Source organism: Leucopleurus acutus (assembly GCF_964270905.1).
Source record: "Leucopleurus acutus genome assembly, chromosome: X".
Lineage (NCBI taxonomy): Eukaryota > Metazoa > Chordata > Mammalia > Artiodactyla > Delphinidae > Leucopleurus > Leucopleurus acutus.
This window is the reverse complement of record NC_139148.1, coordinates 13457042-13470918: the sequence shown is the minus strand read 5'-3', so window position 1 is coordinate 13470918 and position 13877 is coordinate 13457042. Positions and strand designations below refer to the sequence as shown.

The 13877-nt window shown below is 41.1% G+C and overlaps 1 protein-coding gene across 9 annotated transcripts in view; it reads right to left on the bottom strand.

The window, feature by feature from the left end:
• Positions 1-222: 222 nt before the first annotated feature.
• The window catches only part of REPS2 (RALBP1 associated Eps domain containing 2), a gene marked incomplete at its 5' end in the record, with an annotated part of 232284 nt that continues 218629 nt past the window's right edge, over positions 223-13877 (bottom strand). For all 9 annotated transcript variants that reach the window (XM_082864959.1, XM_082864961.1, XM_082864965.1 and 6 more), the window contains one exon: positions 223-412. In XM_082864959.1, coding sequence (XP_082721085.1) covers positions 344-412 — 69 coding nt within the window. In that variant the 3' untranslated portion in view covers positions 223-343. The remainder of the gene's footprint in view (positions 413-13877) is intronic.

The following is a 13877-nucleotide window of genomic DNA, read 5'->3' as shown; positions in this document are numbered from 1 at the left end:
TACAAGTCATAAATTCTTGAAATAAGTAATGCTCTAAATTGTTTTTATTTGCTAGAAGATTGGTTTTGGGTAAGGAGCAACATCTAACACCTTGAGGAAGTACTGAAGAATGGGAGGTAAATCCCACTGATAGTTACAATTTCAAGTGTGATAATCAGTTGTATTTTTTCCACCACAGTAAAACGTACACGTGAAGCACAAAAGAAAAGGTGATATGGATTATATTCCGCCGCTAAGAGCTTTTGACACAGTCTCAGACATCTATGACAAGTAGTTGCGTTGAAACATTCAAAGGAAAGATCTTGGCAGGAAAGGTCACCCACTGTTACTTGAATCTTGGGGGTCACAACACAGTGACTGGACGAAGTTGTTCCAGTTGGTTTTCCAATGCAATCCGTTCTTGATGAACCTCCTGAGTTGTACAAAACAAAGAGAAGAGAGGGGTCATTTCCTGGGTTCATCCCTACTTCATCAGATACTGAAAAGAAACTTATGACCGGACCCACAAGCATTTAGGTGCCACATGACTCAAGGACAAGTGGACTGGGAGGCATCATATTTAAAGCTGGTGACCGGACACAGGAGGCTTCACAATTTGCAGTCTCTCGACTCCTTTCTTAAGATGATGAAATGAAACTGATTGACCAACCCTCCCCACCCCCCACACCTAAATCTCACCCTCAGTTTTAACAGTGGCTGGCACAGAATGATGTTAAAAATTTTAAAAAATGATTGGAAGGGAGCAGAAAAGCAAAAGCAGACTCCTAATACTGAGAGGCGAGCCATCAGGACTACATCTCTAGTTGCAATCTCTTGTTTCCACTCCAGCACCATACTGGATTAGGACTGAGGGATGAGAAAGGGCACTGGTCGTCCTTCCACCAAAGTGTCATCCAGGTTCCTGCATAAGTTATGGCTGAAGGTGTGTCTTCTTGGCTAAAGGTAGAAAACAGGATCCACAATCTGCTATTTGGGAATTCAAACTTTGAGCCCTAAAACAGACCTACTGGCAGGGAGAGATGGGGACACATAAAGGCACTCTGAAGTAGAATCAGTCAAGGTGGGAAGGAATTCTGTATAAAGGCTCAATTCTGGGCTTCCCTGGCGGCGCAGTGGTTGAGAGTCCGCCTGCCGATGCAGGGGACACGGGTTCGTGCCCCGGTCCGGGAAGATCCCACATGCCGCGGAGCGGCTGGGCCCGTGAGCCACGGCCGCTGAGCCTGCGTGTCCGGTGCCTGTGCTCCGCAATGGGAGAGGCCACAACAGTGAGAGGCCTGCGTACCACACAAAAAAAACAAAACAAAACAAAAAAAACAATAAAGGCTCAATTCTGAGACGTCCCAGAAGAAACAACATGCTAACAGTAGCGTAGAACTCAACAAACATTTATTCACCCACCCTCCTACCTACCATCCAACAGTCTTTGAGTATCTATCTACTATGGGCCCGATTCTGCTCTGGGTGTGATGATACCACCAAGGAACAAGATAGATCAAACCAATGCCCTCACAGGGCTCGTACTCAAATGGCTAGAGAAAAACAAGAAAGTCAAAAGAAAAAAAAAAAAAAACGAGATACTTTCAGAAGGAAATAAATAAGATGATATAATAGAGAGTAATGTGGGGGATCTGGGAGAAAGGTGGAGAGGGTGGCCCGGGAAGGCTTCTCAAAGCGGATGCTACTGAGCAGAGACTTGAGTGAAGTGAGAGGTGAGCCACGTGAAGATACAGGCGAAGCATATTCAGGGAGATAGAATGGCAACCGCTAAGGCCCCAAAGGAGGGAACAAGCTTAGTGTATTTGATGAACCAAAAGGCCTGTGTGACCAGAGCAGAGGAGACAATTAAGACCTTGGCAGGAGCTAAAGTCAAAGAGTTAGGCAGGCACCTTGTGGACAGAATAAGGAGTGTGGATGGATTCAATAAGGATTCAAAGTGTACGGCAACGAGGACGTTGAATCAGGAAAGGCATTCGGCCTAACTTAGAATTCAGAATTTTCACTCTGGCTACTACGTAGACAATGGATTGTAGCAGGACAAGAGTGGAAGCAGGGAGCAGTTGGGAGGTTACTGCATGGAACCAGGTGAGAAATGAAAATGGCTTAGATCAGGTAGCAGCCATAAAGATAGAGAGAAGGAGATGGATTCTGGACATAATTTAAATCTAGAACTAATAGGAGATGTTGATGAAGGTGATATAGGAAAGAAGGAAAGGAATTTGGGATTGAGCAAGTGGGCAGCTGGTAGTGTGGTATTAATTGAGAACAAGAAGATTGGATGAGAAATGGGCATTTCAAGGAGAGGGTTGGGAATGAAGCATCTGAGATGTGTATCAGATATATTACGAGAAAAGTTGAATAAGCAGTTGTAAATACATGTCTAGAGCTTAGAAGAAAGAGAAATAGGGCTTGAGGCATAAATTTATGAGGTTGGATAGCCTTCAAAGCCATAGGATTATGTAACAACACCCAGCAAAATAATATATTGGGTTGGCCAAAAAGTTCGTTCTGTTTTTCCACCGCATCTTTCAGAAAAGCCCGAACTTTTTGGCCAACCCAATAGATGGAGGCTGCAGGTAAAGACAGAACTTAACATATGTACCAAACTCATTCCCTACTGCAACTCTACTAAAACAATTTTTTTAACTGGGGGGGTGTGCATGGTCATAGACACACAAGGACAGGGAAGACAAAAGGGAAGAGGTGATAACAATAAAATTGGTAAACTGGAAGGCAAACTGATGAATGCTGAATGAATTAGCAAATCCAGGAAAAATAAATGTGGGGATTCTCCTAGGTGCTGAATACGTCTCTTCCAGTTACGCATCATGGAACTGGAGAAAATAACCACAGGGTGGATTCGGGGATAAACTGAACCCACTGTGACAAGGACCTGAGCTACAACTCCACTGATCACCTGACCTCCATAAGCTCCTACCCTTAACTGGTGGATCATAGTGATGTTTTGGGTCTCCTGGAATAAGTATCAGTTCAGAGCCTGTGTCCAGTAATCCCCCCTAAATCTGATGAGTCCCTTTTCCCCAGTGCACAGTCACACACTTTGGGAAGGGCTGGGAGAAAGATTAACAATATAAACTTCTGGCTGCAGAGTACGGTCCTTCCTAAAGGTGACTCAGAGGCCCCTTTATGCAAGGGTTCTGTATCTGTAAACTGACTTAGTCTGGGAACTGACTGAGAAGCCATGACTAGAGCTCTGCTTGATGATTCTTCAGACTTCTGTCCACTAGACCTAGAACTTTTTCACTTCTACAGATCAAGTAAAGAAAAGTGAACTGCAAGCTAAGCATGGGGATAAAACAAGAACCAATCCGATTTCACACAGAAGAATCCCTGAAAGACTCAAATTGGCAGCACCAGATACCTATGAAAGTGGGAGTGAAAGAGGGGAGGACGACTGGCTTAAATAAGTTTTGCTTGAAAGTCTGCTTCAGAAGTAATTAGATCCCCGAATCCTTCCTGCCACTATGGTAGAACACTGAAGGTTTATTTCTTTGAAAGGTAAAACAGATGGCCTCTGGATTAGCAATAGAGAGACACAATTAAGGACTAGAAATTGGACTGGAAATAGGGGGGTTAAATGAATGCCCTGAATGCTGAGAACCAGATCCCTCTCCTCCACTGAACCAGGTCTTCCCTCCATGCAGGAGACCACAAGAGTCTCCTCCCTGAGGACTCCAACCAGACCAAGAGGAAACAGCAAATGACACTGTCTTTGGGGGTTCCCCAACTCTATAGCTCAGCCAAACTGGGGGAGAATGAAGCTCAAAGTTGACAAGCCCCACAACAGGCCATGAACTTGCAATCTGCATTCTCATCCTCCTCCTAAATATAAGCAGAGAAGGACCATCAGCTACTGAAGGAAAGTATCTAATTAGAAGTGTATACAACAACAAAAAAAGCAAGTATTGAGGAAGAAGAAAAACTACCATTAAGAGAAGATATTACAACACTGAAACAAGAATAGGATGCCATTGAAAAGAATCAGAGAACAACAACAAAAATGAACTCTTGGTTATTAAACACAGGAGATGTACAGTTTAAAAAATAAGTATGTCTCCACATACAGACAAAAGAAAGAAGAGAAAAGAAAGAAACTAGAAAAGAAAAATTAGAAAACCAAACTAAGAAGTCCAGTGTCTGAAAACGTTCAGGAAGGGAGAACAGAGAAAATGGGGCAAGGGAGGTCAATAACATTCAAGAAAACTCCCAGAACTGAGGAATATGGGCTTCCCAATTAAAAGGTCCTACCAAATATAGAGACCAATGGATACTAGTGACCTACGCCAAAGCAAAGGTAGGGGCGGGGGAGGCAAAAGCAAACTGCGAAACAGAAACGAGGTCACATGCAAAGACCCATAAAACAGAACGAAGCGCGACATTTCACAAATGTTTTTATTATCATATGGTAAAATTGACTTCCTTTCTTTTATTGTACAGTTCTACAAATGTTAACACATATAGATTTGTGAAACCACCACCACAAAGAGGGTTCAATACAGTTCCGACAACCAAAAAGCTCCCTGGAACTACTCACTGATATACAAACCTTCACCTCATGCATAACCCTTGACAACCAGTGGTCTGTTTTCCAGCACTACAGCTTTGCCTTTTCAAAAATGTCAAATAAAAGGAATCACGCAGTACATAACCCTTTGACACTGGCTTGTCTCACGTAGCATAACATCTTTCAGTTTCATTCAAATTGCTACGTGTATCATTCCTTTTGCCTGATGAGTACTATTTCATCATACTCCATTTATCCATTCATCCTTTGAAGGACATTTGAGTTTTTTTCACGTTTCCACTATCATATAAAACTGCTATGAACATTTGTGTACAGGTTTTTGAGTGAACATAAATTTTCCATTTCACTAAGGTAGATACCCAGGAGTGGAACTGCTGGGTCACAAGGTTAAATGTATATATAACTTCATAAGAAAATGCCCAACAGTTACTCAGAGTGGGGTATCATTTGGCATTCTCACCACCAATTCACGAGGGTTCCAGTTGCCAGCACTTGATGCTGTCACGATTTTCTGTTTTAGCAATTCTATCACTGTGTATACTGGTCTGTGACCATGGTTTCAATTTGCATTTGCCTAATGGCTAACAATGCTGAATATCTTCTCACGTGTTTACTTGCCGTCCTTATATCCTCTTTGGTGAAGTGTCTGTTCATGTCCTTTGCCCATTTTTAAATTGAGTTGGTTGAGCTTTGAGAGTTCTTATTACTGAGTTCTTTATATAATCTGGACACTAGTCCTTTGTCAAATACGTGGGCTGCAAATATTTTCTCCTAGTCTGTAGCTTGTCTCTTAATTCTCTTGACAGTGTTTTTGGCAGAGTGAAAGTTTTAATTTTGATAAAGCCAATTTATTGATTTTTTTTGTTATAGATCGTGCTTTTGGCATCATTTCTAACCCCAGGTCACAATAACTTTTTCCTACGTTTTCTTCTACAGGTTTTATACCTTTATGTTCTACATTTGCATCTATGATCCATTTCAAGTTAACCTTTGTATCAGGAGTGAGGTCTTCGATCAAGGTTCATTTTTTTACATATGGATGACCAACTGCTACAAAACAATTTCTTGAAAAGACCATCCTTTCCTCAATGAATTGATTTTGTACCTTTGTCAAAGATCGAATGCCTATATTCATGTGGTCTACTTCAGGACTCCCAATCCCTCTCCACTGATCTATCATCAATCCCATACTGTCTTGATTACTGGAGCTTGATACTAAAAGTGATTCCTCTACCTTCGTTCTTCTTTTGCAAATTTGTTTTAGCTATTCTAGTTCCTTGGCCCTTATATATAAATTACAGGATAGGCTGGTCTATATCTACAAAATATCCTGTTGGGATTTTGACTGGTTGCAATGAATCTCTAGATCACTTTGGAGGAAAAAAGTATCACTACTATGTTGAGTCTTTCAATCCACAAACAGCATATGTCTCTCCCTTTATTTAGGTCTTCTTGGATTTCTTTTAGCACCATTTTGTAGTTTTCAGTATACAGATCCTGTGTTTTACGATGAATTTATACTTAAGTATTTCATTTGGGGGAGGGGGGCGAGCTATTATGAATGGTACTGTTTTTCAAATTTCTGTGATCAGTTGTTCATTGCTTGTATATAGGAATATAATTGCTTTCTGTATGACCTTATATTCTGTGACCTTCATAAACTCAATTAGAAAATGAAATTTTAAGAAACAGTTCAATTTGCAATAGTGTCGCCAAAAACAAGGGAACAAATTTAACAAAAGACACATAATACTTACACACTCAGAACCACTGAGAGGAGTGTTTTCTAAAATCTAAACAATTAGAGAGAGAACCTTGAAAAATTTATACTACCTGATTTCAAGACTTACAGAAATCAAGACCGTGTAGTACCAATATAAAGATCAACAAATAGGGACCAGACTGAAGCTGGAATGGGCCCAGTGTGAGGCATCAGGTGAATAAATTTTCTTTTAAGGCCGAAAAGCGAGTTAACCTTACGCAAGATAACCATGAATTACAGCAGCCACAGCAGTTAGAACTTCTAACCCAGATAAGCTTTTCCATTTACAAGGTGCCCTAGAAAAAAAAGGGTTCTCGGCCAAGCACTCACTAAAATAAGAAGAGGGCAAACTATTTTTCCACCTCTTCACGAGCTTCTGGTGGCCAGGATAAGACCAGGTGGGACATCCCACTCGCTCCAGAGCCTGAAGAATCCTGGAGAAAACTGGAAGAAGAAAGCAAAGGCTGTGTGGCTGACAGGGGTTTGGTGCTCCAGCCAGGTGTCAGGCCTGTGCCTCTGAGGTGGGAGAGACGAGTTCAGGACATTGGTCCACCAGAGACCTCCTGGCTCCATGTAGTATCACACAGCAAAAGCTCTCCCAGAGATCTCCATCTCAACGCTAAGACCCAGATCCACTCAACGACCAGCAAGCTACGGTGTTGGACACCCTATGCCAAACAAATAGCAAGACAGGAACACAACCCCACCCATTAGCAGAGAGGCTGCCTAAATTCATAGTAAGGTCACAGACGCCCCAAAACACATCAATGATGCGGTCCTGCCCACCAGAAAGACAAGATGCAGCCTCATCCACCAGAACACAGGCACTAGTCGTCTCCACCAGGAAGCGTACACAGCCCACTGAACCAACCTTAGCCACACGGGGCAGATACCAAAAACACCAGGAACTACAAACCTACAGCCTGGGAAAAGGAGACCCCAAATACAGTAAGTTAATCAAAATGAGAAGACAGAAAAAAAAAACACACAGCAGGTGAAGGAGCAAGGTAAAAACCCACCAGAGCAAACGAATGAAGAGGAAACAGGCAGTGTACCTGAAAAAGAACTCAGAGTAATGATAGTAAAGATGATCCAAAATCTTGGAAATAGAATGGAGAAAATACAAGAAACGTTTAACAAGGACCTAGAAGAACTTAAGAGCAAACAAACAATGATGAACAACACAATAAATGAAATTAAAAATTCTCTAGAAGGAATCAATAGCAGAATAACTGAGGCAGAAGGACAGATAAATGACCTGGAAGATGAAAGAGTGGAAATAACTACTGCAGAGCAGGACAAAGAAAAAAGAATGAAAAGAATTGAGGATAGTCTCAGAGACCTCTGGGACAACATGAAACTCACCAACATTCGAATTACAGGGGTCCTAGAAGAAGAAGAGAAAAAGAAAGGGACTGAGAAAATATTTGAAGATATTATAATTGAAATCTTCCCTAAGATGGGAAAGGAAATAGTCAATCAAGTCCAGGAAGCACAGAGAGTTCCATACAGGATAAACCCAAGGAGAAACACGCCAAGACACATATTAATCAAACTATCAAAAATTAAATACACAGAAAGAATATTAAAAGCAGCAAGGGAATCCCCATCAAGTTAACAGCTGATCTTTCAGCAGAAACTCTGCAAGCCAGAAGCGACTGGCAGGACATATTTAAAGTGATGAAAGGGAAAAACCTACAACCAAGATTACTCTACCCAGCAAGGTTCTCATTCAGATTCCATGGAGAAATTAAAACCTTTACAGACAAGCAAAAGCTAAGAGAATTCAGCACCACCAAACCAGCTTTACAACAAACGCTAAAGGAACTTCTCTAGGCAGGAAACACAAGAGAAGGAAAAGACCTACAATAACTAACCAAAAACAATTAAGAAAATCGTAATAGGAACATACATACCAATAATTACCTTAAATGTAAATGGATTCAATGCTCCAACCAAAAGACATAGACTGGCTGAATGGATACAAAAACAAGACCGGTATATATGCTGTCTACAAGAGACCCACTTCAGACCTAGGGACACATACAGACTGAAAGTGAGGGGATGGAAAAAGATATTCCATGCAAATAGAAATCAAAAGAAAACTGGAGTAGCAATACTCATATCAGAAAAAACAGACTTTAACATAAAGACTATTACAAGAGACAAAGAAGGACATTACATAATGACCAAGGGATCAATCCAAGAAGAAGATATAACAATTGTAAATACTTACGTACCCAACATAGGAGCACCTCAGTATATAAGGCAAATGCTAACAGCCATGAAAGGGGAAATCAACAGTAACACAATCATAGTAGGGGACTTTAACACCCCACTTTCACCAATGGACAGATCATCCAAAATGAAAATAAACACAGCAACACAAGCTTTAAATGATACATTAAACAAGATGGACTTAATTGATATTTATAGGACATTCCATGCAAAAACAACAGAATACACTTTCTTCTCAAGTGCTCATGGAACATTCTCCAGGATAGATCATATCTTGGGTCACAAATCAAGCCCTGGTAAATTTAAGAAATCTGAAATCCTATCAAGTATCTTTTCTGACCACAACGCTATGAGACTAGATATCAATTACAGGAAAAAATCTGTAAAAAAATACAAACACATGGAGGCTAAACAATACACTGCTAAATAACCAAGAGATCACTGAATAAAGCAAAGAGGAAATCAAAAAATACCTAGAGACCAATGACGATGAAAACACGATGATCCAAAACCTATGGGATGCAGCAAAAGCAGTTCTAAGAGGGAAGTTTATAGCAATAAAATCCTACCTCAAGAAACAACAAACATCTCAAATAAACAATCTAACTTTACACCTAAAAGAACTAGAAAAAGAAGAACAAACAAAACCCAAAGTTAGTAGAAGGAAAGAAATCATAAAGATCAGAGAAGAAATAAATGAATCAGAATCAAAGAAAACAATAGCAAAGCTCAAAAAAAGTAAAAGCCGGTTCTTTGAGAAGATAAACAAAATTGATAAACCATTAGCCAGACTCATCAAGAAAAAGAGGGAGAGGACTCAAATCAATAAAATTAGAAATGAAAAAGGAGAAGTTACAACAGACACCACAGAAATACAAAGCATCCTACGAGACTACTGCAAGCAACTCTATGCCAATAAAATGGTCAACCTGGAAGAAATGGACAAATTCCTAGAAAAGCACAACCTTCGGAGACTAAACCAGGAAGACATAGAAAATATAAACAGAGCAATCACAAGCACTGAAGCTGAAACTGTGATTAAAAATCTTCCAGCAAACAAAAGCCCAGGACCAGATGGCTTCACAGGCGAATTCTATCAAACATCTAGAGAAGTGCTAAAACCTATCCTTCTCAAACTCTTCCAAAGTATAGCAGAGGGAGGAACACTCTCAAACTCACTCTACGAGGCCACCATCACCCTGATACCAAAACAAGACAAAGATGTCACAATGAAAGAAAACTACAGGCCAATATCACTGATGAACATAGATGCAAAAATCCTCAACAAAATACAAGCAAACAGAATCCAACAGCACATTAAAAGGATCATACACCATGATCAAGTGGGGTTTATCCCAGGAATGCAAGGATTCTTCAATATACACAAATCAATCAATGTGATACACCATATTAACAAACTGAAGGATCAAAACCATATGATAATCTGAAGAGATGCCGGAAAAACTTCTGACAAAATTCAACACCCATTTATGATAAAAACCCTCCAGAAAGTAGGCATAGAGGGAACTTACCTCAACATAATAAAGGCCATATATGACAAACCCACAGCCAACATCGTTCTCAATGGTGAAAAACTGAAACCATTTCCTCTAAGATCAGGAAGAAGACAAGGTTGCCCACTGTCACCACTATTATTCAACGTAGTTTTGGAAGTTTTAGCTACAGCAATCAGAGAAGAAAAAGAAATAAAAGGAATCCAAATCGGAAAAGGAGAAGTAAAACTGTCACTGTTTGCAGATGGCATGACACTTACACATAAAGTATCCTAAAGATGCTACTAGAAAACTACTAGAGATAATCAATGAATCTGTTAAAGTCACAGGATACAAAATTAATACACAGAAATCTCTTGCATTCCTATACACTAATGATGAAAAATCTGAAAGAGAAATTAAGGAAACACTCCCCTTTACCAGTGCAACAAAAAAAATAAAATACCTAGGAATAAACCTACCTAAGAGACAAAAGACCTGTATGCAGAAAACTACAAGACACTGATGAAAAGACATTAAAGATGATACCAACAGATGGAGAGATATACCATGTTCTCAGATTGGAAGAATCAACATTGTGAAAATGAGTATACCACCCAAATCAATCTACAGATTCAGTGCAGTCCCTATCAAACTACCACTGGTATTTTTCACAGAACTAGAACAAAAAATTTCACAATTTGTATGGAAACACAAAAGACCCCGAAGAGCCAAAGCAGTCTTGAGAAAGAAAAACGGAGCTGGAGGAATCAGGCTCCCTAACTTCAGACTATACTACAAAGCTACAGTAATCAAGACAGTATGGTACTGGCACAAAAACAGAAATATAGATCAATGGAACAGGATAGAAAGCCCAGAGGTAAACCCATGCATATATGGTCACCTTATCTTTGATAAAGGAAGTAAGAATATACAATGGAGAAAAGACAGCCTCTTCAATAAGTGGTGCTGGGAAAACTGAACAGCTACACGTAGAAGAATGAAATTAGAACACTTCCTAACACCATACACAAAAATAAACTCAAAATGGATTAAAGACCTAAATGTAAAGCCAGACACTATAAAACTCTTTGAGGAAAACATAGGCAGAACACTCTATGACATAAATCACAGCAAGGTCCTTTTTGACCCACCTCCTAGAGAAATGAAAATAAAAACAGAAATAGTAGGGCTTCCCTGGTGGCGCAGTGGTTGAGAGTCCGCCTGCCGATGCAGGGGACACGGGTTCGTGCCCCGGTCCGGGAAGATCCCACATGTCGCGGAGCGGCTAGGCCCGTGAGCCATGGCCGCTGAGCCTGTGCATCCGGAGCCTGTGCTCTGCAACGGGAGAGGCCACAACAGTGAGAGGCCCACGCACAGCAAAAAAAAAAAAAAAAAAAAACAGAAATAAACAAATGGGACCTAATGAAACTTAAAAGCTTTTATACAGCAAAAGAAACTATAAACAAGACGAAAAGACAACCCTCAGAATGGGAGAAAATATTTGCAAATGAAGCAACTGACAAAGGATTAATCTCCAAAATTTACAAGCAGCCCATGCAGCTCAACATCAAAAAAGCAAACAATCCAATCCAAAAATGGGCAGAAGACCTAAATAGACATTCCTCCAAAGAAGATATACAGATTGCCAACAAACACATGAAAGGATGCTCAACATCACTAATCATTAGAGAAACGCAAATCAAAACTACAATGAGGGGCTTCCCTGGTGGCACAGTGGTTGAGGGTCCACCTGCCGATGCAGGGGACACGGGTTCGTGCCCCAGTCTGGGAAGATCCCACATGCCGTGGAGCGGCTGGGCCCGTGAGCCACGGCCGCTGAGCCTGCGCGTCCGGGGCCTGTTGCTCCGCAACAGGAGAGGCCACAGCAGTGAGAGGCCCGCGTACCGCAAAAACAAACAAACAAACAAAAATAAACTACAGTGAGGTATCACCTCACACCAGTTAGAATGGCCATCATCAAAAAATCTACAAACAATAAATGCTGGAGAGGGTGTGGAGAAAAGGGAACCCTCTCGCACTGTTGGTGGGAATGTAAATTGATACAACCACTATGGAGAACAGTATGGAGGTTCCTTATTAAACTAAAAATAGAACTACCATACGACCCAGCAATTCCACTACTGGGCATACACCCTGAGAAAACCATAATTCAAAAAGAGTCACGTACCACAATGTTCATTGCAATTCTATTTACAGTAGTCAGGACATGGAAGCAACCTAAGTGTCCATCAATAGATGAATGGATAAAGAAGATGTGGCACATGTATACAATGGAATAGTACTCAGCCATAAAAAGAAACCAAATTGAGTTAGTTGTAGTGAAGTGCATGGACGTAGAGACTGTCATGCAGAGTGAAGTAAGTCAGAAAGAGAAAAATAAATACCGTATGCTAACACATATATATAAAATCTAAAAAAAAAAATGGTTCTGAAGAACCTAGGGGCAGGACAGGAATAAAGACTCAGACTTAGAGAATGGACTTGAGGATGTGGGGAGGGGGAAGGGTGAGCTGGGATGAAGTGAGAGAGTGGCATGGACTTACATATACTACCAAATGTAAAATAGATAGCTAGTGGGAAGCAGCTGCATAGCACAGGGAGATCAGCTCCGTGTTTTGTGACCACCTAGAGGGGTGGGATAGGGAGGGTGGGAGGGAGGTGCGAGAGGGAGGGGATATGGGGATATATATATATGTATAGCTGATTCACTGTGTTATAAAGCAGAAACTGACACACCATTGTAAAGCAATTATACTCCAATAAAGATGTTAAAAAAAAAGATCAACAAATAGGTTAACAGAGTGGAATAAGAACCCATAAATAAATCACACTTATACAGTCATTAGATTTTTGACAAAGGCACCAGAGTAATCCAAGGAGGAAAAGAAACTCTGTTCTTCAAATGGTTCTAGATTAATGATACTGGTATGGAAAAAAATGAACTGTGACCCTAATCTCACAGCATACAAAAAACTTAATTCAAAATGTATCATAGATATTGGTGCAGCCACTATGGAAAACACTATGGAGATTCATTTAAAAAATTAAAAAGAGGGCTTCCCTGGTGGCGCAGTGGTTGAGAGTCCGCCTGCCGATGCAGGGGACACGGGTTCGTGGCCCAGTCTGGGAAGATCCCACATGCCACGGAGCGGCTCGGTCCGTGAGCCATGGCCGCTGAGCCTGCGCGTCCGGAGCCTGTGCTCCACAACGGGAGAGGCCACAACAGTGAGAGGCCCGTGTACCGCAAAAAAAAAAAAAAAAAAAAAAAAAATTAAAAATAGAACTACCAGGTGTGATGCCAGTGGCACAGCTGGGTAAGACATCCTTCGTCCATATCCCCCTGCCAATAACAATTTGGCCTCTATTCACAGACAAAGTGCCTTTTTGGGAGCTTTGGGATCCAGCACCATACACCAAGGGACCCAGGAGAAGTCTCGTCCAGCCACGCATCGGGTAATAGGCACACAGACCTCAGTTCCGGCTCTGGACCCAGCAGGGGACCATGAAGCAGCTCTAGCCCCTCTCGGTCACAGTCCAAGAGACCCTGGAAAACACTGTTTTATACAATCACCCACAGATGAAACAGCCTTTGTGGAAGTTCAAGTTTCAAGCAGAGAAGTTCCAGCACGATGCTAGAGAAAAATAATACAAGTCTAGATGCACTGCGGGGGGTAAGAAGAACTGTTTGACTACTCACATCACCTTCTCACAAAGCAGCACAGCTTAGGACTAAAAAAGATCTTGGCCTATGATTTCTCTCATGGGGGAAGGAAGAGCACATACGTGAGCACCCAGTTTCCCTGGCTGTGTGGGACAC